General features: G+C 51.5%; 3 protein-coding genes and 1 non-coding gene across 7 annotated transcripts in view; 3 read left to right on the top strand and 1 right to left on the bottom strand.

Moving 5' to 3' along the window:
• The window catches only part of LOC148671925 (GTPase IMAP family member 7-like), a 396,318-nt gene that overhangs the window by 280,199 nt on the left and 91,044 nt on the right, over nucleotides 1-25,075 (bottom strand). The gene's annotated exons all lie outside the window — the stretch shown is intronic.
• The window catches only part of LOC148671943 (uncharacterized), a 121,655-nt gene that overhangs the window by 51,239 nt on the left and 45,341 nt on the right, over nucleotides 1-25,075 (top strand). The gene's annotated exons all lie outside the window — the stretch shown is intronic.
• The window catches only part of LOC148671947 (uncharacterized), a 206,332-nt gene that overhangs the window by 9,136 nt on the left and 172,121 nt on the right, over nucleotides 1-25,075 (top strand). Inside the window, exons 5-6 of one of the 4 annotated variants that reach the window (XM_088632727.1) lie at nucleotides 308-1,069; nucleotides 1,164-2,363. The exons of 2 other annotated variants lie outside the window; for them this stretch is intronic. In XM_088632727.1, the coding sequence (XP_088488853.1) occupies nucleotides 308-1,069; nucleotides 1,164-1,198 (797 nt within the window). In that variant the 3' untranslated portion in view covers nucleotides 1,199-2,363. Of the gene's footprint in view, nucleotides 1-307; nucleotides 1,070-1,163; nucleotides 2,364-4,652; nucleotides 5,206-25,075 lie in introns of those variants that run through there. One more of the 4 variants, XM_088632731.1, reaches the window with a different exon arrangement.
• Nucleotides 15,616-15,687, top strand: trnae-cuc (transfer RNA glutamic acid (anticodon CUC)). The gene has a single exon. It is a non-coding gene; the product is annotated as a tRNA-Glu (tRNA).

Consider the following 25,075-nt stretch of genomic DNA (forward strand, 5'->3'; position numbering starts at 1 on the left):
ACTTTGCTTTCTTTTTTGTCATAACATTTCTGTTCATCTTGGTTTATGTCTTTTAAACTCCAAAAGCTGTAGTTTTTGATGTTTTTGATAAAGGAGTCAACATAAGGGAACTTAAATCTTCTGCACTCAGATCCCAGAATCTGCTTGTTTTATTGACATGTTTGTTTCAATTAAGCACACAGCAGAGTTTGTTTCATCCCCTTTAAGTACTATAGTGGCTGAACAGCTGAAAAAATGATTTAGTTCTTGTGCCCTGAAACACTACAAGCTATAACACTGATGTTGTCTTGTTTGGTTGCTGATCCAGTGAGAAGCCCAGGAGAAACTCCCCGTCCAGAGATCCCAGCAGCTGCTCGTCTGTTGAAGCTGAACATTGTGCTTCTAGGGTGTGAAAAGGCTGGGAAGAGCTCAGCAGGAAACACCATCCTGGGCAGAGAGGAGTTTGACACTGAGGGAGTAACTGAGGAGTGTGAGAAGAGACAGGGTGAAGTAGCTGGGAGGAAGATCACTGTGGTCGACACTCCAGGGTGGGAGTGGGATAATATAAAGTCAACCTCAGAGCAGGTCAAACAAGAGACTGTGTACAGCGTGTCTCTGTGCCCCCCAGGACCCCACGCTCTCCTCCTGGTGATCCCTCTCATCACACTGAGAGAGAAACAGAGGAGAGTAGAGAAGGAACATCTGGAGCTTCTCAGTGAGAGAGTCTGGAGACACACAATACTGCTGTTCACCTGGGGGGATGAGCTGACAGACACAACCATTGAGCAGCACATTGAGAGAGGAGGAGAGGAGCTCCAGTGGCTGGTGGAGAAGTGTGGGAACAGGTATCATGTTCTCAACAACAAGAACAGGGGTGACCGCACTCAGGTCACAGAGCTGCTGGAGAAGATAGAGGACATGGTGGCAGAAATGAGTGTCTTTCCTTACATGATGGACAGAAAACTTCTGCAGAAGATAGAGAAGAGGAAGTCGGCCAAGAAAATGGTCGATGTAGAAGAGGAGGAAGAGAGAGGAGCTGGAAGAGTGCCTGTCAGGAGGAGACACAGTAAAGAGATGGAGCCCCCAAACTGTAAGTCCTGATCACACCGAAAGTCTCTCTCCTACATCACTGACCCTCTGTCTGTACGGCACACTGACACACGGCTCTCTCTTTGTGTTTCCAGTGTCTGGAGGTGAAGGAGGCTTGTCTGGACTCTGAACACCCTGAGCTTGGAGCTGAACAACAGGACTAAATGATCTACACCCTGCCATCTCCTGTAACAGCCACAGCTTTGATGAGCAGTAGACTTCCTGGAGATGATCTAGGAGGAAGCAGGAAGTGGGTCTTCTCCCACAATGCTTTTCAAATGCCTGCGTCACCATGACGACCAGAGAGCAGGCCCGCCTCTGTGAAGGAGGGGTTTGTTGAGATCGAGAGCTCACAATGCTCTCTCTGTGTCCTCTCTTTCTCTCTAGTCTTTTATCTTCCATCCCTTCTCCTCTCTCTCTCTCCACAAGCACAGCTGCTCCCATCTTCAACACAACAGTGGTGCTTTTCAGCCAAACTCCCTGACTGGAGCAGATCCTGGGGCCCAGTACCAGTATCAGCAAGAAGAAACATCTCCTCTCCTCCCTGTGAGCTTCTTGAGGGCCATTCCTGTAGACTGGGAGAAGATCACGGTTTGGCTCCATCACAGCAGGACGGTAACAAACTCAGAGTGGCTGTGGGAGTTTGGGAGTGGGTGTGGGAGGTGTAACACATCTCTCACTCCTGTACGGAGAAGCTGATGTGCCAGAGAGCTGGTCCCTTACACTGAATCTCCTTTCTGCACTTGGAAACCAGCTGGACTCTTTTACAAAGAGAGAGACTTGGCAAGAGACAGTTGTCCTACACAACAGAGTCTGGGTGTTCTGAGAGAGAGCTCAGTCTGTGAGCCCCATGACTCACTTCTGCTCACAGACAGGATTTCCAGCAGACGCTGCCCCTCAGTGTTTTAATGAAGGGCTCTGGGATTAGTGGAGATGGGCTTTAGCACAGAAAAACACAGCTTAATGCCCCTCTGCCCAAACTGTCAGTGCAGAGCTGCACAAGAATTAAACTGTTACAAAAATGTTTCAGCACTTTTTAACCCTTAATAGTTATACTGTTGTATTACTGAACTTGAGTTGTAAATGTGATTACAAATTGCACAGTCTATCCTCAAACACTGTGAGTTCCTCAACAGTATATAAATATCCCACAATAATGTTGCATGTGAGGTTTGTAAATGTCCTATGATATATCTGTACTGTAAATTTCTGTAAATGTTTGATTGTACTTTGGAAACACTAAAACTCATAAGTTATGCCAATAAATCTCTTTGTGTTTGAAATTAAATGATAAATGAGCTCAGTTCTACAGTTATACTGTAGACGCAGGTTGCAGTCTGTGGAGAAAAAAAACTAGTTCCCATGCTCCCCAGCAGAGGCAGGAAGAAGAATCAACTAAGACCTCTGTCCATGACAACCAGTGGGCACTGCTGCTTATGTGCGAGTCTAATACATGAACACTGTACTGAGAGAGAGAGGGGTTCATACAGACACACTGACTGGACACTCCAGTACATTAACACTGCACTGAGAGAGAGAGGGGTTCATACAGACGCAGTGACTGGACACTCCAGTACATGAACACTGCACTGAGAGAGAGAGGGGTTCATACAGACGCAGTGACTGGACACTCCAGTACATGAACACTGCACTGAGAGAGAGAGGGGTTCATACAGACGCACTGACTGGACACTCCAGGACATGAACACTGCACTGAGAGAGAGAGGGGTTCATACAGAAACACTGACTGGACACTCCAGGACATGAACACTGCACTGAGAGAGAGAGGGGTTCATACAGAAACACTGACTGGACACTCCAGTACATGAACACTGCACTGAGAGAGAGGGGTTCATACAGACACAGTGGGACATAACTGTGTTCAGTTTGTGATCAGAGTGGCACAGTACTGTATTCAGTGTGTTGTCACAGTGGGACAGTACTGTGATCAGAGTGGGGCGCTAGTGTTAAGTGAGAAATCACAGTGGCACAGTACTGTGTTCATTGAGAGATCACAGTGAGTCTCTAGCACAGACGGCCGGCATTTCCACAGTTAAACTTTGTCAGACAAGACTTTCTGTGTTCAGTCCCCCCAGTTTCAGGTCAGCAGCAGTGAAGTGAATCAGAGTTACTTGGTCACACGTCTCTGCGACTCCTCGACGCCCCCAGACCCCTGATATGATCCTGTGAGCCACGTTCGGCGGCTCTCCGTCTGCGGGTGTTTCTGGGTGTCATTTCCTCTGCAGCTCAAAGGGGCTCAAACGCCCAGGAGTTTCCACTTCTTCTCCCTGACAACAGCCCATGAGAGTTGTGCATCTTGCACTGTTGCCCCTGTAGGTCTCCTCTCTAGGTCTCTGGCGTATTGGATGGAGGTGTTTTCACCTCAGACCTGTGGAGGGTGTCTGCAGTCTGATGGCTATCTCAGTTTCCTCACTGCTTTCAGGAGTTTTCTCATCTGTCTTGAACCACTGCTGATTTCCCATGGCTGACTCCTCCAGTCGCGTCTTTTTCAAGACATGACGTGTTGTTGATATTGTGGTGCCCGGTCTCTCTCCAGCGTTTACAGTGCCACCTGGACTTTGATGGGCTCTGATCTTCACAGCTGCTTGCTCTTCTGTCACAGGCAGCTCTCTGGTCTTCATCCTGACTCGACAGCCAGACCCAGACACTCAAGACTGGAACCAAGGCTGCAGTCTGACAGCTCTCGTTTTCACAGTTAGTACAACAGAAACACCTGAGCAACTAGAGTCGCCTGTCAGCCATTTGCACGATTAACTCTGTTCACCTGACACTGGGAGTTGAACACAACAGACGACACTGTTGTTACATGACTAATCATGTCTAGAAAATCATTTCCACTGACAGATGCTGAAATTCTGTGCTTTTGCTCAAATTTAACCTTTTGATCTGAAAATCACATGTCAATAGTACACATCAAAATATATACCACATTTAATTTAATTTTGTACAAATCAAAAATGACTAATTTTACTTATAGCTGTGGTTCAGGTCCGGTCTTGTTAGACCAGGAGGACAGCCGGTCCAGTGGTTCAGGTCCGGTCCTGTTACACCAGGAGGACAGCTGGTCCAGTCATGTTGGAGGACAGCAGGTGTGAGGATGCTGTACCAGGAGAACAGTGTTGAAGTTCTGTGATTTTACAGACATGATGTTCTTTCGTTAGAGGTTGCAGCAGGTGTTGGTGTCAAACTTTACTGTGTTTCAGTCCCACCAATGGACTGCAGAGTCCCACTGTGAGCTGTTACAGAAGCCCCTGTCTATACGGAGGAGAAACACAACTTCTACCAAGAATGAGGAAAGGGTCAAGTTTATATCCTAACAAGTTTGGTGTTGTTCCTGAGTTGTACAGTTGTACGTTTCAGGACTGAGCACATGAAGGTCTATTTTACCCAGAGTGGTGGGTGTCTTGTACAGACTGCTCTGCTGTACTGTTGACATTTTATATCTTTCAGAAATCAGCTGGATAAAGAAATTAGATTCATCATCGTTGATCTCTAGCTTGTTTGGTAGTGAGTAGTAAATGTGTCACTTGTGACCTCCCTTCCTGTCTCTCCTCCTGTTGCAGTGAGTGAAGGAGACCCTACAGTCGAACCCGGACTCCAGCCCCGCCCCTCTGAGCTAAGACTGGTGCCGCTGGGGGCCGGACTGGGGGCAGCAATAGGGGCCCTAGCAGGAGCCCTGAGGGGCCCAACAGGAGCAGCAGCAGGAACAGTGATAGGAGCTGCAGCAGGAGCTCAGATAGGAGCTTTACTGGGAGGAGAAACCAGAGCAGCACAGACTCACACACAAGAGCACACACAGCCCGCAGACACACAAGAGCGCACACAGCCCGCAGACACACAAGAGCACACACAGCCTGCAGACACACAAGGGCACCCACAGCCCGCAGACACACAAGAGCACACACAGCCCGCAGACACACAGGAGAACACACAGTAGTCACAACGCAGTCTCACACACAACCTGAAGGCATTCAAGAATACATAACACTCAGACACATAGAGAACACACACAGCCCGCAGACACAACCCTCAGACACACACAGCCCACAGACACAACCCTCAGACACACACAGCCCACAGACAGGAGAGAGAAACAGACAGGAGATCGAGGAGCTGAGAGAGAGCTGAAGACACTGAGACAGGAGCAGGAGAGGGAGAGGAGGAACTCAGGCAGTTTTATCGGAGTGACAGAGAGACACAGAGACACTGCCGCAGGTCAGTCACTGATCCACACAGTCTTTCCCAGCAGTCTGCAGACAGTAGAGAAATACAGGAGACTGAGGAGTTGAAAGAGACTGTAGAAAGATACAGAATAGAGATGGAGGAGCTCAGGCAGTGTTATTCGAGTGACAAAGAGATACAGACAGACACTGCCGCAGGTCAGTCGCTGATCCACACAGTCTTTCCCAGCAGGAGAGGAAGACCGGCTACTTCCTGGACACAGAGTGAGGACTTTCCACTGAAACACTGATCTCTTCCTCGTAAGAGATCCGACTCACTGAAAACCTGCCCTTAGTGTCCCATGTGAAGAAAACTCATTTTAAATAATGTTCTATTTTGATCATGTTTGTATTTTGCTATTCTTTGTGTATATATATATATGTGTCATGAATACTTTTGGATATAATTCTGACATTGTGTATTTGTATGGAACAGAATATATTGTAGCATTTACAGGTTCTTCTCAGGACAAAGGACCAGTGGAGACGCGATAAACGAACCAGGCTTTATTCTTTATCAACCACAGAATATACACACACATGACGGAACACGTACACATCTTTAGGGTGATAATTACTTAACGACTTAACGACAAGCCATACACTTATAAGACACTAGAACTACTATGACATTATTACACAGGTAGGGTCAGCCGCTGGTCATCGTGCTGACCCTCAGACTCTCCCTGGCTACAACTCCCAGCATGCCCAGCGGTACTATGAATGCTTCCTCCTCACAACCGGGCGTTACAGTATGTGTATATGTGTATATGTGTACTTTATTCTCCTGAGCCCATAATCAAAGAGCAGAACCGGCTCGTCCGGCAACTGGGACTTTATAATTACAATCTCAGAATCACGACTTTATTTCTGGTCAGTGGGACTTTATATCTCGCAACGGCGACTTACAATCTCAGAATCACGACTTTATTTCTGGGTCATTGGGACTTTATATCTCGCAACGGCGACTTACAATCTCAGAATCACGACTTTATTTCGGGTCATTGGGACTTTATATCTCGCAATTCCGAGTCAGAAAAGTCATAATTTCGAGATCTAAAGCCGAAACGGCGAGAAACCGCGGCGCGTTTTCTTTTCTTTCCACTCCCTGGCGGACACGGCTTCCACAGAGGAGGGAGAGAAATGGACTTTTATGTTTTTATATCGACTTTATTCTCCTGAGCCGATCATCAAAGAGCAGAACTGGCGCCAAAACCCGCTTCCGGCTCGTCCTCCGGATGCCGCTGCGGCGCCGGTTGCTAAGCGACGCTCCGAGCCCGAGCGCTCGAGCTCCTCTCGGGGCGGTTTTATTCCCAGCTGAGGAGCCGCTCCTGTCCTGGAAATCCCGGGAAGGACTGGGACTCCCCTCCTGTGGGCTGGGAGGCTCTTCCCGGGTGTTTCCGCAGACGAGGGGAGTCCTGGTGTCCTGGGAAAAGGCCCCCTGTGCTGCGGGCGTCTCCGAGAGAAACGGGCTGTTTGTGTGGGAAGATGCTCTTTCCTCAGGAGGGGAAGAGCCGAGCGGGAAGGAAAGTTCTGGAAGTGCGTCTCCTCTCCGGCTGCTCCAGTCCCAGTGACGGCGACACCGGGACAGGACAGGAGGGACGAGCGGGTCCTCTTTCCCACACGGGGGATTAGTGGGGTTTGTTAGGACACAGGACAGAGAGAGAGAAAAGGACACCAGTGGGAGAGAGTCCTGAAGCTCTCAGGTCTGGTCTTGATCCGGGTTGGTCCCAGTCCCAGTTTACACTGGTTTACAATGTGGGACTTCTGCCCTGACACGACCCCACAGGTGTGTCTCCACAGGAGACGGGAGTCCTGTAACGTGTAACCCTACAATATTTGATCTCCTGACTGTCTGTTATTCTCCCCAGTATAATCCTCCCAGTCTGGTATGAAATACCAGCTCCTGTCAGTCAGCTCTGTTACAACAGGCAGGATCCCTTTAGTCCTGCAGGGCTTGATTCCGATTTTTATTCAACTACTTCTCTCGTAATCACCTTTGTTTTCCAACAGCGTTTCTGTATCATTCTAAAGACGCGAACAGTAGGTTTCTACTGCTGTACTTCAGCTGGAAGGAGGTAAAAACACACGTTCCTGTTTCTCTTCAATACCTGGTCCTCTAGGCTGGTCCTCTGTCACATCAGCTAAAAAGTCACTTTTTAGGTTGAGTCCTGAAGCTGCTGGACGAATCTCTGTTCTCATCACATCGCAAACTGGAACCACAGCACCTCCAGCGAGCATGTCGAAGCCAATACCGCCCTGCTCCTCAGAGAAAGAGTCTCTCTTTTCCCCAGTGACTCACTGTCGGTGCTGCTCTTTCCCTGAATCTGTCCTCACTTGTCCCCTGAGCCGAGCGGTGAGGACAAACGAGTGAAACTGCGTTGGAGGAGCGAGTGTGGAGTCTGCGTGTTCCTGCTGGGGGTCGCTGGTGTCTGTGTGTGTGGAGTCTGCGTGTTCCTGCTGTGGGTCGCTGGTGTCTGTGTGTGTGGAGTCTGTGTGTTCCTGCTGGGGGTCGCTGGTGCTGGTGTCTGTGTGTGTGGAGTCTGCGTGTTCCTGCTGTGGGTCATACTTGTGTCTGTGTGTGTGGAGTCCACGTGTTCCTGCTGGGGGGTCGCTGGTGTCTGTGTGTGGAGTCTGCGTGTTCCTGCTGGGGGTCGCTGGCGCTGGTGTCTGTGTGTGTGGAGTCTGTGTGTTCCTGCTGGGGGTCGCCGGCGCTGGTGTCTGTGTGTGTGGAGTCTGCGTGTTCCTGCTGTGGGTCGCTGGTGCTGGTGTCTGTGTGTGTGGAGTCTGCGTGTTCCTGCTGTGGGTCGCTGGTGCTGGTGTCTGTGTGTGTGGAGTCTGCTTGTTCCTGCTGGGGGTCGCTGGTGTCTGTGTGTGTGGAGTCTGCGTGTTCCTGCTGGGGGTCGCTGGTGCTGGTGTCTGTGTGTGTGGAGTCTGCGTGTTCCTGCTGTGGGTTGCTGGTGCTGGTGTCTGTGTGTGTGGAGTCTGCGTGTTCCTGCTGTGGGTTGCTGGCGCTGGTGTCTGTGTGTGTGGAGTCTGCGTGTTCCTGCTGTGGGTTGCTGGTGCTGGTGTCTGTGTGTGTGGAGTCTGCGTGTTCCTGCTGTGGGTCGCTGGCGCTGGTGTCTGTGTGTGTAGAGTCTGTGTGTTCCTGCTGGGGGTCGCCGGCGCTGGTGTCTGTGTGTGTGGAGTCTGCGTGTTCCTGCTGGGGGTCGCTGGTGCTGGTGTCTGTGTGTGTGGAGTCTGTGTGTTCCTGCTGGGGGTCGCCGGCGCTGGTGTCTGTGTGTGTGGAGTCTGCGTGTTCCTGCTGGGGGTTGCTGGTGCTGGTGTCTGTGTGTGGAGTCTGTGTGTTCCTGCTGGGGGTCGCCGGCGCTGGTGTCTGTGTGTGTGGAGTCTGTGTGTTCCTGCTGGGGGTCGCTGGCGCTGGTGTCTGTGTGTGTGGAGTCTGCGTGTTCCTGCTGTGGGTCGCTGGTGCTGGTGTCTGTGTGTGTGGAGTCTGCTTGCTCCTGCTGGGGGTCGCTGGTGTCTGTGTGTGTGGAGTCTGCGTGTTCCTGCTGTGGGTTGCTGGCGCTGGTGTCTGTGTGTGTGGAGTCTGCGTGTTCCTGCTGGGGGTCGCTGGTGCTGGTGTCTGTGTGTGTGGAGTCTGTGTGTTCCTGCTGGGGGTTGCTGGTGCTGGTGTCTGTGTGTGTGGAGTCTGCGTGTTCCTGCTGGGGGTCGCTGGTACTGGTGTCTGTGTGAAATGACTGCTATCCTTCCTGACGGTTTGAGATCAACAGCGCAGCTTGACGGTCCTGCTGTCTCGACCCGGTCCACTCTGTCGGTACCAAACCAGGGAGCCACGAGCTGGATCGGCCAGATTTAAACCGGGTCAGAACCGGGTCACTGTTCCTGAAAGCGCACACAGTAGGGGGGGGGGGGTCAGGTGTAATTTTACTGAGGGGGGATATGGGGTGCCGTCACCTGCAGCCCTTCACCCTGCTGCTGGGCCATGCTGGGAATGACACCCACGGGGTTCAACTCGCTCGTTAATTAGTCGGTCGTTAATTGATCCCGGCTTCATCAGCAGTTTCCTGAGAGGAGCCAGGGTATCGGCTTGTTCCCCCCTCCCACCCCTCTCTGTGTACAGTAGAGCCTCCTGGGCAGCTTGTGAACCCTGGGTCAGTCACTCAGAGGGCTTATAACAGCCCCACCCGGGGAGGAGGGCTCCCGAGAGCGTCACTCGAGTGTCCCTTATGTCCATTGGAGGAGGGGGCTGAGGCGGGACGTCACTCCACCGTGGTGGAAGCCCATTGGCTGAGAGGGGACAGGGGGGCGGTCCCTGTGAGAACTCGGGGCAGGTGCGCTTCTCGTTTGAAGTTTGAATTCCTAACGGTCGCGCTTCCCGCCTTTCTCGCCGTGAGGGCTCCTGCCCCGCCGCGGTTTCCCGAGTTTGACCTTATTTTATCATTAATAATTGGTTTTAGTCAGCTTTTTATTAGAATATACAAGCTTTCTTCTTTCCCGCCCTCATGGACGCCGTGTCTCTGCGTCGCCGAGCTGAAGCCACAGGTCAACCGCGGTTTGAACACGTTTCTATTACTCAATTCTTGAGTTTTTTAAATATAATGTCGTCTAGAGCAGCAGTTTGTTCTTCACGGACGTAGATATCGGCGTCAAAGGAGTGGAAAAGTGTGCGTTTGCGTCAGGGTAATCAATATCATATGATATCAGTATTGTAACGCTATTATAATATAATACTGCGTCAGTATAATCGGTCTGACAGAGTTTTCGCCAGTCTGGGGCTCTTCAGCACGTTTATACACCTGTTAAACTTGACTGAGTCCAAAGTCAACGCGTTTCTGGACGTTTCTGCGCACCGAGAGGACGTTTGCTGTTCGTGTTGGAGACGGAAGATGTTTCCCGGGCTGTGGCGGTGAGTGGCGACTTGTCCCTCCGTTTCTTCATTGAAATCGTTCAGTCCTCAGGCTGATGAGAAAACAGTCATAGGAGTGAGAAAATGTCTGTGGTGAAATTGTGTAAAAGTGTGTCTTTATCATTGAGCTCGACGGGTTTGAGGTCAAATTGTGTCAAAAGTGTCTGTTTATCATTGAGCTCGACGGGTTTCAGGTAAAATTGTGTCAAAAGTGTCTGTTTATCATTGAGCTCGACGGGTTTCAGGTAAAATTGTGTCAAAAGTGTCTGTTTATCATTGAGCTCGACGGGTTTGAGGTAAAATTGTGTCAAAAGTGTCGGTTTATCATTGTGCTGGGAGGGTTTGAGGTACAATTGTGTCAAAAGTGTCTTTTTATCATTGAGCTGGCGGGTTTGTGGTGAAATTGTGTAAAAGTGTATTTTTATCATTGAGCTCGGGGGCTTTGTGGTGAAATTGTGTAAAAGTGTATTTTTATCATTGAGCTCGGGGGCTTTGTGGTGAAATTGTGTAAAAGTGTATTTTTATCATTGAGCTCGGGGGCTTTGTGGTGAAATTGTGTAAAAGTGTCTTCATCGTTGAGCTCGGGGTGTTTGAGGTAAAATTGTGTAAAAGTTTATCATCGTGCTCGGGGGGTTTGTGATAAAGTTGTGTAAAAGTCTTTTTATCATTTTGTACAAGTGTGTTTTTATCATTGAGGTTGGGTGGTTTGTGGTGAAATTGTGTAAAAGTGTCTATCATTGAGGTAAAATTATATTTTTATCATTGTGCTCGATGGGGTTGTGGTCAAATTGTGTAAAAGTGTCTTTATCATTGAGCTTTGGGGTGTTTGAGGTCAAATTGTGTAAAAGTGTCTTTTTATTATTGTGTTCGGGGGGTTTGTGGTGAAATTGTGTAAAAGTGGCTGTTTATCATTGAGGTAAAATTGTGTAAAATACTTTTTATCATTGAGCTCGGGGTGTTTGTGGTGAAATTTTGTAAAAGTGTATTTTTATCATTGTGCTCGAGGGGTTTGTGGTGAAATTCTGTAAAAGTGTCTTTTTATCATTGAGCTCGAGGTGGTTGTGGTAAAATTGTGTAAAAGTGTCTGTTTATCATTGTTCTTGGGGGGTTTGTGGTGAAATTGTGTAAAAGTCTCTTTATCATTGTGCTTATGGGGTTGTGGAGATATTGTGGTTTTTGGGTGTAATAGTCTTATTGTTCACACGTTGCTGCTGTGATGTGGCCTTTCGCCTGTAGGTGGCGCTCTCTCCAGTCATTTTTAAATGTACCAGTCCTGATGGATGACTGTACACATCCTCAGTCAAGGGGAATATCTAATTAGTTACTCTCCAAATAGCATTTTTGTATGAAACATTTAAAGAAATCGACAACCACTTTTCAAAACGCACAAAAACACAGACTGGTATGTTTGACAATGAGGAAATAAGACACAGGCGAAACGAGAATTCACCATCACTTTCTGCATGTTTACTGTGACCTGTCCTGATCATGAGAAGTCTCAGACGCGTCTCTTCACCAGACAGTTTAATACAGCAGTTCTACATGGGACCGGTGTGAGAGTATGTGGGTAACAGTGATGGCTCTCTCTGCTGTACTGTTGTGGCCCTCCCTCCTGATGACAGAATCGTCTCACACTCCACCTTCACAGACACAAGCTCCATGTGTTTGTGGTGAAATTGGGGGTCTGTTTGTGTGAAAGTGTCTTTATTATTGGGCTTGTTGAACTGATCTCGAAGGCGACTAATTTCAGTCGGCGTCTGACATTTTGAGTGAAATTGTAGTTTTGTTGGTATAAATGTGCTGTTTCTTTGACTAGCTGGCTTGTTTAGTTGATATTTGTATTTCCTCCTGCTGAAGTAAATATCAAGTGTTTTTTTAATGAAATTGTAGGATACCGGTGTGTCGAAGTGGCTCCAGTTTCGCTGCGGCTCATGTTAGATCCAGGGCTGATAGAAACAGTTTGATCAATAAATGAACTAAAAACCGGGATTCACACATTTGCTGCACTTCAGCTGAACAGAGACGACGTTTTCAAACAGTCTATATTGGAGGTTTGCATCACCACTGCTAAAATCGACAAACAATGTCGTAAAAACATGTTTTCGAGGTTTGCTTCGGTTCAGATGACACCTCAAATACAGTAATAGGGTATAAAAATAAGTGACAGGAAATACGCTGTGCTGAAGCTCTTTATGATGACGTGTTCTTTATTTGAGTTCAGGTAAAGAGAAATGAAAGTTTTATAAACACTTATTTCGGAGGTGTGTTTCACTCCAGGGGAAGTGTACTTTTATATACAGGTGAGAGAGAGTGCACAAGAATCGTCAGAAGTCAACACCGTTCGTTAGAGATGGATGATGTCCAAGGTCACCCAGAAATAGAGCACGACAGGTCACTCAGAGGAAAGGTATTTTTCATTTTTCACCGGCGTATGGATCTACCAAGTACAGACGCCAGACAAAAAACATTGAAATGTAATTTGAAATTCACACTGACGTGTTGAGAACTGTTCTTGAAGCGGCTGTTCCTTAGAAGCGTTTGATCTGTGTTCAGATCTTCTGCTAAGGAGATGTGGTTAGGAAAGGCAGTGCTGCCTTCTCTCGTCTGACCGTTGTCTGCAAACCCTGAGGTGTCCTGCGGTCTTTATAATCTATAACCACACTTTCCCCTGTGGACATGAAATCATCTGTCGCAGCAGGATGCCGATTGATTTGAAAGGCAGCTTTATCCCGACAGCCTGAGAGAGAGGCCAACATCAGTCTGGCTGGAGGTCTGGTGAAAGGAAAGCTTTGAATTTAGAGAATTTAAAATTATATTTGTAGATTTTAAAACTAAGTGATTAAGTAGAACTAAGTTATTTTATTTCAGTTGAACTATTAGGAACAGTTATTTTACAAAACCCGAACATTATTCTGTGTTTTGGTTTACTCGAGATTTAACGCAAGATGGAGTTTCCTGCAGGAGTTCTCAGCAGGTGTGGAACGTGTTCAGTGTCCTGCAGGAGTTCTCGGGCGGTGTGGAACGTGTTCACTGTCCTGCAGTCCAGGCTCTCACCGCGGAGCTCGCCAGTTTGATGTCTTGAGCGATTTTCCTCAGCCTCTGATTTCTCTCCCTCACGATCCTGCGCTCCTCCGGCAGCAGTTTCTCGTTGTTGGCGATCTTGGCGAGGATCTCGGCGTGCCGTTTCATCTTGCGCAGCTCGGCGATGCGGGCCTCCTCTTCCTCTTTGCGGATGAGCAGCTCGATGTAGACGGCCGTGGACAGAGCGTTGGGCTTCAGGGCGATCTCCTCCAGGCAGTTGGAGGACAGCCTGATCAGCTGCATGATCTGGTCCTCGATCGTCTTGAAGTCCATTTCGATTTTCTCGAGCATCTCCTTCATCGACATGAATTTGCCGGAAGCCTTAACGAAGTTGTCCTTGAGTTCTTTGACTGTTTTCATGACCTTGACCACTTCGTACTCCCACATCGTCATCTCAGATACCCGATACCTCACGATCTTGCCGGCGCCGTACTGGACGGAGTCGTGCAGAGTTGTCAGCACGTCCCGCTGCTTCTCCTCTGCCGAAACCTCCCACATCGTCATCTCGGATATGTGAGTGGAGTAGTGGCAGTTACCTGGACAGATCACACAGAATCCAGCGTCATCCATGACGGCGCAGAGATTGGGAAGGAAACATCTTGAATGGCACGAAACCAGACAGTTGTTGCAGTTTATTGAGAGATGCTTGGTGTTCTTCCGTTTCGGGACCAGCTCCTCGATCTCCGTCTCGAACTTCTTGTTCTGCTCCATGTTGGCCTGCTCGTTTTCCAGACATGCCCTGATCTTCATTTCGCTCAGCTTCGCCAACCCGGCCTAGATCTGAGGCAGCAGCCTCGCCATCGCCGTCTCCAGCCTCTCGTGCTCCTCCAGGACTTTCTTCGTCAGCGCCAAGTCCTTCCCCTCCGTCTCCTCCAACGTTTGGAAAAACCTCTTCAGCTGCTTCATGTTGTTCGTCCAGACAATTTTCTCTAGCTTGTTGTCGTCCTCTTCCTCGTTGTCGCTCCCGGAGCCCTCCCTTTTGGGATCGGTGTCGGGCCTCTCGTTTTGTGTGTAAAGGGCGGAGTTGTTAAATTCGAAGTGCGTCGCTTTGCCCTTCCGGTTCTTGCAGCAGGTAGGTCCGCGGCTTCGATGGCGCCCAGGACGGGGATGTCCTTCCCGTCCACAAACGTGACGAGGACGAGGGTGTTCTCGGCGATGTCCTTCCCGAAGATGGAGAGGATGGAGTCGAAGACGTACTGCTGGATGGAGGTCAGCCGCGCCAGAGACGCCTGAACCACGAAGCACACGGCGTCGATGTGGTCCACGCTGCCGGGGCTGGTAAAGAAGCGCTTCACCTGCTCTGTGATCAGCTTGTCCCGAGAGAGTCCCCGCGTGTCTCTGAACCCCGGGGTGTCGATGACCGTGAGGGAGTATTGGACGACGAATCCCTTCTGGTTGTGGAGCTCGTAGGACGTCACGATGGAGGTCTGACTCTCCGCCTGCGAGCGGTTGGTCTCCTCGTGGATCAGCTTGAATCGAAACCGATCCTCCCACTGCACGCCCAGGATGTAATTGATCATCGCGTTGATGAGGGTGGTCTTCCCTGCCCCCTTGGCCCCCAGAAGGATGATGACCTTATTGTTCCCTTCTTCTACTTTCCTGCCGAACGTGAAGCGCTGGAAATGCTGCTCATCGGTGGGCTCCTGTTCCAGTGACAGCCTGTATAAGGAAGGCTGCCCGCGCTCTATCAAAGTGGAGAAGTTTAGGAAGTGGTCGCTCTGTACTTTAACACGACTGACGTCCCCTGACCTGAGGGGGCCACGGTGACGTCGCTCATGATCTGCAGGTAAGATCTCAGCACGTTCAGCTCCCGCTCCTTGTCTTCCAGGAACTGCGCGAGCAGGGTGTTTCGGAAGGGGGAGCGCTCTCTCCCGCTCAGGAGGTCGACGAGTCGGCCCTCTTCCTCGCCGCCTCCGCGGATGACCGGCAGCAGCCTGGCCAGAGATCTCTGAAAGACCAGCTTGTACTCCACGCACAGGTCTTTAAACCGCAGGAGTTTCTGGTTCATCTCTGGAAACTGGATCGCAGTCGCGTCTTTCATCAGATCTTGGCACCGCGCGATATAATCATCCATTTCGTCTAAAATACGCTGCGATCGGCGAACTAACCCGATGCTGACTTGCCTGACGATTGTGGCAGCCTGGGCGTCCAGTTTTGTCAGTGGGTAAAGCCAGACTTTCATGGGCACGGCGTGCTCTCCGTCTTTTCCAAGGAGGTGTGGGAGAGATGAATAGACCTTGTGTTCATGGGGCTTTGCAAGCTTGTCGCGCTACAGGGAGTGATCTTTCAGCTGTGCGGTCAAGTGTCGCTGTAGCGTCCCTGGTGGTCTAGTGGTCAGGATTCGGCGCTCTCACTGCCGCGGCCCGGGTTCGATTCCCGGTCAGGGAATGTCAATACTCTTCTGGGGCGGAGCGGTGGCTCTGTGGCTGAGGATCTGTTCCTGTGGCTGGACGGTTGCCGGTTCAAATCCCGCAGCCGACAGAGGAATCCTACTCCGTTGGGCCCCTGAGCAAGGCCCTTCACCCCAACTGCTCCAGGGGCACGACACGACACCAGACTGGAGCCAGATGCAGTTTCCACTGTGGGTTAACGCTAGGGGACGACACTGCACCAGACTGGAGCCAGACGGAGTGTCCACTGTGGGTTAACGCTATGGGGACTACACGCCACCAGACTGGAACCAGATGGGTATGACTGGAAGCCAGGGAGGAATCTTATCAATGACACTCTGTCCCTGGGAACACCAAGGACTGTGAACGTGGGTGTACAGTGCCTGATGACGCAGGAGGAGCACAAGTCCTAGGAAGGAGCCAGACTATCAGGCAGCATGGCAACCAATAGGATTCAGTAGCGATCTACAGTGTGGAGAGGCAGACGTCGAAGGAGCTGCGTCTTTGATGTGTAGAGAAAACTTACATCGAACTTGCATCAGATCAGAATCTAAAGAGGGTCCATACAGCTCAGCTCAGTATGGCTCTCACCTGGAATCTGTCATAGAGGTGAAAGACAGGTCACCTCAGTGTGAACCTCTCACCTGGAATCGGTGTGTCTGTCAGGGTCATACAGCTGGAGACAGGTCACCTCAGTGTGAATCTCTCACCTGGAATCAGTGTGTCTGTCAGGGTCATACAGCTGGAGACAGGTCACCTCGGTGTGAGTCTCTCACCTGGAATCAGTGTGTCTGTCAGGGTCATACAGCTGGAGACAGGTCACCTCAGTGTGAGTCTCTCACCTGGAATCAGTGTCTCTGTCAGGGTCGTACAGCTGGAGACAGGTCACCTCAGTGTGAGTCTCTCACCTGGAATCAGTGTCTCTGTCAGGGTCGTACAGCTGGAGACAGGTCACCTCAGTGTGAGTCTCTCACCTGGAATCAGTGTCTCTGTCAGGGTCATACGGCTGGAGACAGATCACCTCAGTGTGAGTCTCTCACCTGGAATCAGTGTCTCTGTCAGGGTCATACAGCTGGAGACAGGTCACCTCAGTGTGAATCTCTCACCTGGAATCAGTGTGTCTGTCAGGGTCATACAGCTGGAGACAGGTCACCTCAGTGTGAATCTCTCACCTGGAATCAGTGTGTCTCTGTCAGGGTCATACAGAATCCCCAGCTGGATCAAACGAACGCATGACCCCAAACTGTCTGGATAGTTTCTGTAAAAACGTTTTCTGAACCTTGGAGTTGTACAGTTTTAGACGCTTTGTGATTGTGCTCTCATAAATTACAGGAATTCGAGCCATGATCGGATCAAGGATAGGATCGGAGCCACGCTCCTCGCCAGGTCTCCCTTCTCTGTACCCAGCCAGTGTTGAAGCTGATACCGGAGGCACTGCTGTACACAGAGAGGGGTGGGAGGGGGGAACAAGCCGCACAGCCCTGTTGTTGAAGCAGATACCCTTTAACTGATGACTTCCAGTCAGCAGCAGGGGCAATCGATCACTCGGGATGCAGAAAGCAGAACAGGGCACTCAGTTATCTGAAAATGTTACTTTATTAAAACTTCTACAAAAAGATTCTCGACAAGAACCAGACGAACCCGAGAGCCTTCGACACGCCAGCGCCGCCCAGAGGCAGCGCGAGGACCGCAGACGGGGAACGCACCAACGTCTCCATATATTAGTGTAACAATCTGTCCCGTACGCTATGTACAACATTAGTAGTCGGCGAAGAAGAAGGAAAAAACACAAAGACATCCAGTGTGTCACGACAGCAGAACCTACAGCGTCCACGCCCCTGGGGTAGTATTCACACCCCTGCCCCGCCGCCCTCACCCCTAACCCTCAACGCTGGCCGGCCGAGCCCCCCGTCCCCCAGAACACCCTGGACTGACTCCACCTGCTCCTGTCCTGCTCTACACAGCAGCGCCCCCTGTAGCTGGAGGTGTGACACCGCGGGGCTGAACCCCAACCCCCAACACGCACGACATGAAAGATCATTAAAACAGACAGACGTGAGAACCTCCGCGCACACACGCCGAGCGAGCAGCAGAGTCATTTCTCCTCCCCGCCGTTAGTGACGCAGGTCCGCTTGTCCACGAGCCGCTGAGGTCCGATCACGCGGCCCTCTCATCTCTCCTGCACACCGGGGCGCAGAGACGAGGAGCCGGTACCCCAAAACTGTCCTCCTGGTCTAACAGGACTGGACCTGAACCACTGGACCAGCTAGACTGGACCTGAACCACCAGACCAGCTGTCCTCCTGGTCTAACAGGACTGGACAGTGTACTGACCTGGGCCAGTCACAGTGAATGGATCAGGAGTGATCGATCACATGGAGATACTGACCAGGGCCAGTCACAGTGAATTGATCAGGAGCGATCGATCACATGGAGATACTGACCAAGGCCAGTCACAGTGAATTGAACGCCACCAGGGGGCGCACAAGAGGCTCAGCCCTCAGGGCCGCCGCCCTCCGAGCCCACAGAGGACATCCTGCACCGCGAGAGTCCGCAGGCCGGAGCTGCTCCTGCTGCACCATGTTCATGGCGTCCTCCAGCAGGAAGCGGTGGATTGCTGGGAATTACGGCCGCTCCCTGGACTCCCGGCTCAAGCAGCTCAGCATCAGCTCATACTGGCCCTGCGGACACACCTCCGGCCGGGACAGGTACACCTGGGGACGGGAGACAGGAGAGAGACGGGTGAGCCTGCAGGACGGGAGACAGGAGAGAGACGGGTGAGCCTGCAGGACAGGAGAGAGAGACGGGTGAGCCTGCAGGACAGGAGAGAGAGAGACAGGTACAGGTACTCCTGGCCAGGTGTGGCTGTTACCTGCTTGCCCTGGTCTCTGAAGAACTCTCCAGCGTTCTCGATCACCAGCTCATCTGTCATGGAGGCGTAGGGCTGCTCCTTACACAGCCTCAGCATCTCCCAGAGGGTCACCCCGAACGCCCACACATCGCTGGCTGTGGTGAACTTCCCCTGGGGACACAGACACATGGGGTCACCCCCAACACCCCCACACAGAGACACACAGGGTCACCCCGAACGCCCACACATCGCTGGCTGTGGTAAACTTCCCCTGGGGACACAGACACATGGGGTTCCGAGGTCATTATGAGATTTATCAAACAAAAATTCTAACGATATCTTGCTCTTCACCAACCATTCAAGCATCCTCACCAAGTCTCAACCAGAGATCTTATTTTTTCGAGTTTTATAGATGGTGAGTTTGGCCTGGCCCAGCACAAAATGAGCCAGGAGGGTCTGAGTTTTTCCGTTTTTTTTGTATGACCCACCCCAAACACGAAAATAACATCGTTGAAGGCCAGGCCAAGGTTGGTGAAGAGCCGGATCAGTACGGCAAACATGGGCGACAGGCGGGGGCAGGCGCTGTAGCAGTGGAACACCGTCTCCCTCTGAGCGCAGAAGGGATAGGCGTCAGACACCGCCGGGTCCAGAACCGACACAAATTAGTTGACCCCAAGGATGGTGTGCAGGACCCTCCATTGCAGATCACCAGCCCTCTTGTTGAGGGGAAATCTGTAGAGGCTACCCCAGGCAGGCCGGACATCAGCCGGCACTCCCAGACGAGCCCTCCAGGGAGTGTCAGGGAGCGCGGACAGCTGGGCCTGGTGCCTAGATGTTACGACTAGTCTGTACAGACATTTCTCCCCAACACCAGCTAGCTGACTAAGAAACCTGTCTACACACCGCCGCGAGTGTAGTCCCAGCGCGTCACACGCCCACTCCACGCTGCGCCAGCAGCCCTGATCCACGTCCAGCAGGTGGTGGAGCTGTGTGATGCTGGCGTGGACCAGTCTGCTGGTAAAGTCCAAGGAGCGGCCCGGTTCTATGTCCATTCGTGGATTGTGTATTAATGGTTCTCTGAGTGTCCAGTAAACGTTAATAAAAACAAAGGTTTTCTTCCCGAGAACTACTCGCACAAGTAGCAGGCAACCCTTCACCACCTCCTGGACGGCAATAGAGAGGGGCTTGAACCCCACAGAGAACAGCACCGCGACCCCCGCGCTCACAGGGGACCCGTGACTGTACACGATGTCCCCCTGCCACTCCCGCTGCCAGGCGACGATGTTAGAGCTGTCGGTGTGGGTCTCCTGCATGAACGTCACCTGCAGGTTCTTTTCTTTGATAATCTCCAACACCGCAGCTCACTTCAAAGCCCTCCAGCACCCTCCTTGAATTGGTGTTCAAACTCCCTATCCTAATGTCACCCATGTTTGCGGAAAAGAAAAAAAGAAAGAACATAAAACACGAACAGACATGTAGCACGCAGACGGATAGTGATGTGATGTGAGGGACAGGACTCATTCGTGCTGAGGTGCGTTTCGCGGTCCTGCCTTGATCTTACCTAAAAGGCTCTTCAGGCGCCATCTCTCCTGATCACTGAAGTCATTCGCACCCGAGCCCCTCTTCAGATGGCGCGTCGCGGAGAGGACAAAGAGCTCGGTGTCGGGGAAAAAGTCCTCGACCACAGTTCCCCTCTTACCTTTAGTCTTCTCTAAGATCTCCCTGATGCTCTGGAAACTGTAGCCTCCTCTGCAGCTCTGCTGGGCCGAGGAGCCTGAGGCGAGAGAGGAGTCGGTGAAACCGCCCTCGTCGTCGCTCCCGGACTCCGAGGAGCTCCGGGCGGCGGCGGCGGTGGCAGCGAGGACACTCCAGCGCGTCCTCACTCTCCCGGTGTCGGAGTCACTCGCGGCCCCTGGGCCGGCGACAGAGCTCGCTGTTCTGCTTCTTCTGCACTGCACTCTGCACAGTTTTTTTCGTGCGCTTTCTCCGCGGCGTCTTAAAACCATCGTCTATTTTTTCAGATGGTAATTCATTTCCTCCCCGCACAGTGTCTATAGTTTTCGCTGGCACTTGAGACGCGTTTTCCCCTGTCGGTGTCACTGCCTACTCTCTCTCTCCCTGACTCTCCTGAGCAGCACTCATCTCTCCGCCAGCGCTCATCTCTTGCTCTCCGGTGTGGGGGGCTCCCTGCTCTTCTGAGGGCTGCGGTGGTCCACTCTTTACTGTCTGTTCTCCTGCTTGGGACGCCACCGGCTCGGGCTCATCTGCTCCCTCCAGCGATCTCCTCTCCTGCACCCCGGCCGTGGGCTCTGACTCCCCGCTGCCTCCCTGCGCTGCTCCGCTCCCCGCTGCCTGACGCTGTCGGCTAGCCTCCTGTGCGCCCTGGGGCTGAGGCTCCCTGTCCGTCTCTTCCTCCACCTCCGGGCAGTTCTTCACCACATGCCCCTCGCTCCCGCACCTGAAGCACTTCCGAAGTCACGAATACAACGTAGTCACAGCTGTCAATCCGAAATTTAAGGGCCACATTGATCTCTTCTGTGGGGTTTTTTAAGATGACGTAGACTTGTCTCCGGAAAGAGACGACGTGCTTCAGCTGCGGTGCCCTGCAGCCCAGAGGGACCCTCCTGATAGGAGAGACCACCTGTCCGTACCGGGACAGCTCCCTCTTCAGCAGCTCGTTCCTCATGAACGGAGGCACGTTGGAGAAGGTGATCTTTCGAGCCGGGGCCGCGAGAGGCAGTACCGGGGTGATGGTGCCGTCCAGGACGACTCCCTTCTCCACCAGGGTGTTTGCCAGATCGGTAGATTGGAGGAAAATGACTATCCCTCCACTCAAGCGGGAAGCGGACCTGATGTTCCTGCAGCCCACGACCTCCCCGACCGCAAGAACACACCTCTCAAGCGGACAGAACTCCGCAGGGGAGATTTTCACACCATGGCGTCGAGTTAATTTCTCAAAGGAGAGGTCTGGAGGATCAGAGCCTCCAGAACCAGCCATGATGAGAAAATAAACACTCCAGGACATGAACACTGCACTGAGAGAGAGGTGGGTTCATACAGACACAGTGGCACAGTACTGTGTTCAGTTTGTCATCCGAGGGGGACAGTAGTGTGCTCAGTGTGTCATCACAGTGGGACAGTACTATGTTCAGCGTGTGATCACAGTGGGACAGTACTGGGTTTGGTGTGTGATCACAGTTAGACAGAACTGGGTTCAGTGTGTCAACTAAATGGGACAGTAGTGTGTTCAGTGTGTGATCACAGTGGGACAGTACTGTGTTCAGTATGTGATCACAGTGGGACAGTACTGTGATCAGAGTGGGACGCTAGTGTTCACAGTTGGACAGAACTGGGTTCAGTGAGCAATTACAGTGTCACAGTAGTGTGTTCACTGTGTCATCAGAGTGGCACAGTAGTGTGATCAGAGTGGGACGCTAGTGTTCAGTTAGTAATCACAGTGGCACAGTAGTGTGTTCAGTGTGTGATCAGAGTGGGAAGCTAGTGTTCAGTTAGTAATCACAGTGGCACAGTACTTTGTTTAGTGTGTGATCATAGAGGGGCGCTAGTGTTCAGTGAGAAATAATAAATAATAAAGTAAATAATAACAACGTAACGTGGTTTTCGGCATTTTTCCTGGTTTGCTGATTATGCCTGCTGCGGTCCACTCCTACCCTCACACCTAAAGAAAACTATTTCTTGGCGCAGTTCATTAACCCTTGTATGTGCTGTCCGCGCCCAAAATGCAATTTTAAAAAAGTCAAAAACCGTGCTCAAATGCAATTTTCAAAGTGCAATGAAATACAATATTGTTGTTGCTGCTGTTCTGGTTGTTTTTATCCCGTAAAGCGTTTTGAGAAGCCACCTTTAAAGGCAATATATGTTGTAGAACCGCTGATTCTTATGGAATGTGTTCCGCAGGAGATTCAAATTTTTATTTATTTTTTAATCGCGTATCTAAGGAAATCTCAGTATAACTTTGTTCATGAACAAACAGTGGCATGTTACATTATCATTGTTTTTTTTAACAAGGCTCGCCAGCTAATGTGAATCGAAACCTGTCTTGCTAGCTTTTAAAGTCGTGCATGTGTAAACGACAATTGAAATAGAGAAAAAAAGACCTGACTGACAAGATTTAATTAATGCAGATCAGTAAATCATGGGACAAAACAACTATTGCGCCCGGGTCCTCAATGCGCTTTGACGTGCTAATGCGTTGGTTTAACAGTCCGGGTGTGGCAAGCCTCCAATGTCTCCCGTACTCCAAAACACAGTACTGTGCTCGGTGTGTGATCACAGTGGCACAGTACTGTGCTCGGTGTGTGATCACAGTGGCACAGTACTGTGCTCGGTGTGTGATCACAGTGGCACAGTACTGTGCTCGGTGTGTGATCACAGTGGCACAGTACCGTGCTCGGTGTGTGATCACAGTGGCACAGTACCGTGCTCGGTGTGTGATCACAGTGGCACAGTACCGTGCTCGGTGTGTGATCAGAGTGGGACTGTACTGTGTTGAGTGTGTGATCAGAGTGGGAAGCTAGTGTTCAGTTAGTAATCACAGTGCCACAGTACTGTTTTCAGTGTGTCATCAGAGAGGCACAGTACTGTGTTCGGTGTGTGATCCCAGTGGCACAGTACTGTGTTCGGTTTGTGATCACAGTGGCACAGTACTGTGTTCAGTGTGTCATCACAGGGGGACAGTACTGGTTTCGGTGTGTGATCAGCGTGGCACAGTACTGTGCTCGGTGTGTGATCAGCGTGGCACAGTACTGTGCTCAGTGTGTGATCAGAGTGGCACAGTAGTGTGTTGAGTGTGTGATCACAGTGACACAGTACTGTGTTCCGTGAGTAATCACAGTGGGACAATACAGTGTTCATAGATCAGAGTGGCATAGTACTTTGTTCAGTGTGTTCAGTTTGTTCAGTGTGTGATGACAGTGGGACAGTACTGTGTTCAGTGTGTGATCACAGTGGCACAGTACTGTGTTCAGTTTGTGATCACAGTGGCACAGTACAGTGTTCAGTGTGTCATCAGAGGGGAACAGTACTACTGTGTTCATTGAGTCATCACAGTGGGACAGTAGTATGTTCAGTTCTTTTCAATGTTCTTTTTTAAGTGTGACAACACACTGGAGCCCAGCAGGTGTGAGCCTGGCCAGTACCTGGAGGGGAGACTGCTGGGAAAACACTGAGGCTGCTGCTGGGAGAGGTGTGAGTGGGGGCAGCAGGGGGCGCTCTCACCCTGCGCTCTGTGTGGGTCCTGATCCCCCAGTATAGTGACTGGGACACTGGACTGTAAACAGGCGCTGTCCTGCGGATGAGACGTCAAACCGATGTCCTGACTCTCTGTGGTCATTAACAGTCCCAGGGTGTCTCTCGAGAAGAGTAGGGGTGTCACCCCGGTGTCCTGTCCATATTTCCCATTGGCCCTTACCAGTCATGGCCTCCTAATAATCCCCATCTATGAATTGGCTTCATCACTCTGCTCTCCTCCCCACTGAGAGCTGGTGTGTGGGGAGAGGACTGGGGCGTCATCCAGGTGGGGCTGCACACTGGTGGTGGTAGTGGGATCCCCATGACCTGTAAAGAGCTGCACCCTGGTGGCGGTAGTGGGATCCCCATGACCAGTAAAGAGCTGCACACAGGTGGTGGTGGTGGGATCCCCATGACCTGTAAGAGCTATAATAGTGTAAGGAGTTATTATTAATATCATGCAGCTCGAACCCCAGCGAGCGTGACTCCCTGACCCTGACCTCTTTCTCTCCCCAGGTGCAGAAGCGCCCCCCGGCGGCCGAGCCCCCCCGGCTCCGCTCAGCGGCTGCTCCTGCTGCTGGTGGCCGCGCTGTGTCTCCAGATCTTTGCCCCCCCCACCCCCACCGCCATCACCATCGCCCCTCCTTTGAGGGGGCGGCGGCCGAGGTGACGAAGACCGGGGAGGTGCTGCTCCTGGTCGGCGTCTCTCAGTACCTTAGCAGCAGCTCCGACCTGTGACCTGCGACCTGTGACCTGTAACCCCCCCCCCCCCCGCCCCCCTTCTGGGTGGAGTCCGACTGTGACGGGAGAGGCCCTCGAGTCCGGCCCAATACCGATACCGATACCGGCCAGCCGGACCCGAACCCAAGCTCGGACCCGGACCGCTGCCGCCCGGAGAGGGGAGTCCGGGACTCGTGGGCGGAGACGCCCGTGGCGCCTTATCGCTCTGTTTATTGATTGATTGATTTCCTGCGTGGCTTATTTATTTATCTATCTTATTGACGGAGAGACTCATGTGTCTTATTGATGGAGAGTATTTCAGTGAGAGCGGAGGTGGTGCTACTCTTCCTTCACCGTGAGGAACTGGAACGGTTCTCCATGATTTGTCGTTGTATAATCGATCGATCGATGACAGCGAGTGACATGATCGTGGTGTGGGGGGGTTTCACTCCCTTCTCCCACCCCCACCCACAAAAACACCACCACCCACGCTCCCCGGCGAGAGACGGAGCCCTGGACTTCCGGTTCCTGTTGCTCTCTTGTGTGGGAATGGCAGGCGAGCCCCA

Source organism: Lepisosteus platostomus, chromosome 5, assembly GCF_059453375.1.
Source record: "Lepisosteus platostomus isolate fLepPlt1 chromosome 5, fLepPlt1.hap1, whole genome shotgun sequence".
NCBI lineage: Eukaryota > Metazoa > Chordata > Actinopteri > Semionotiformes > Lepisosteidae > Lepisosteus > Lepisosteus platostomus.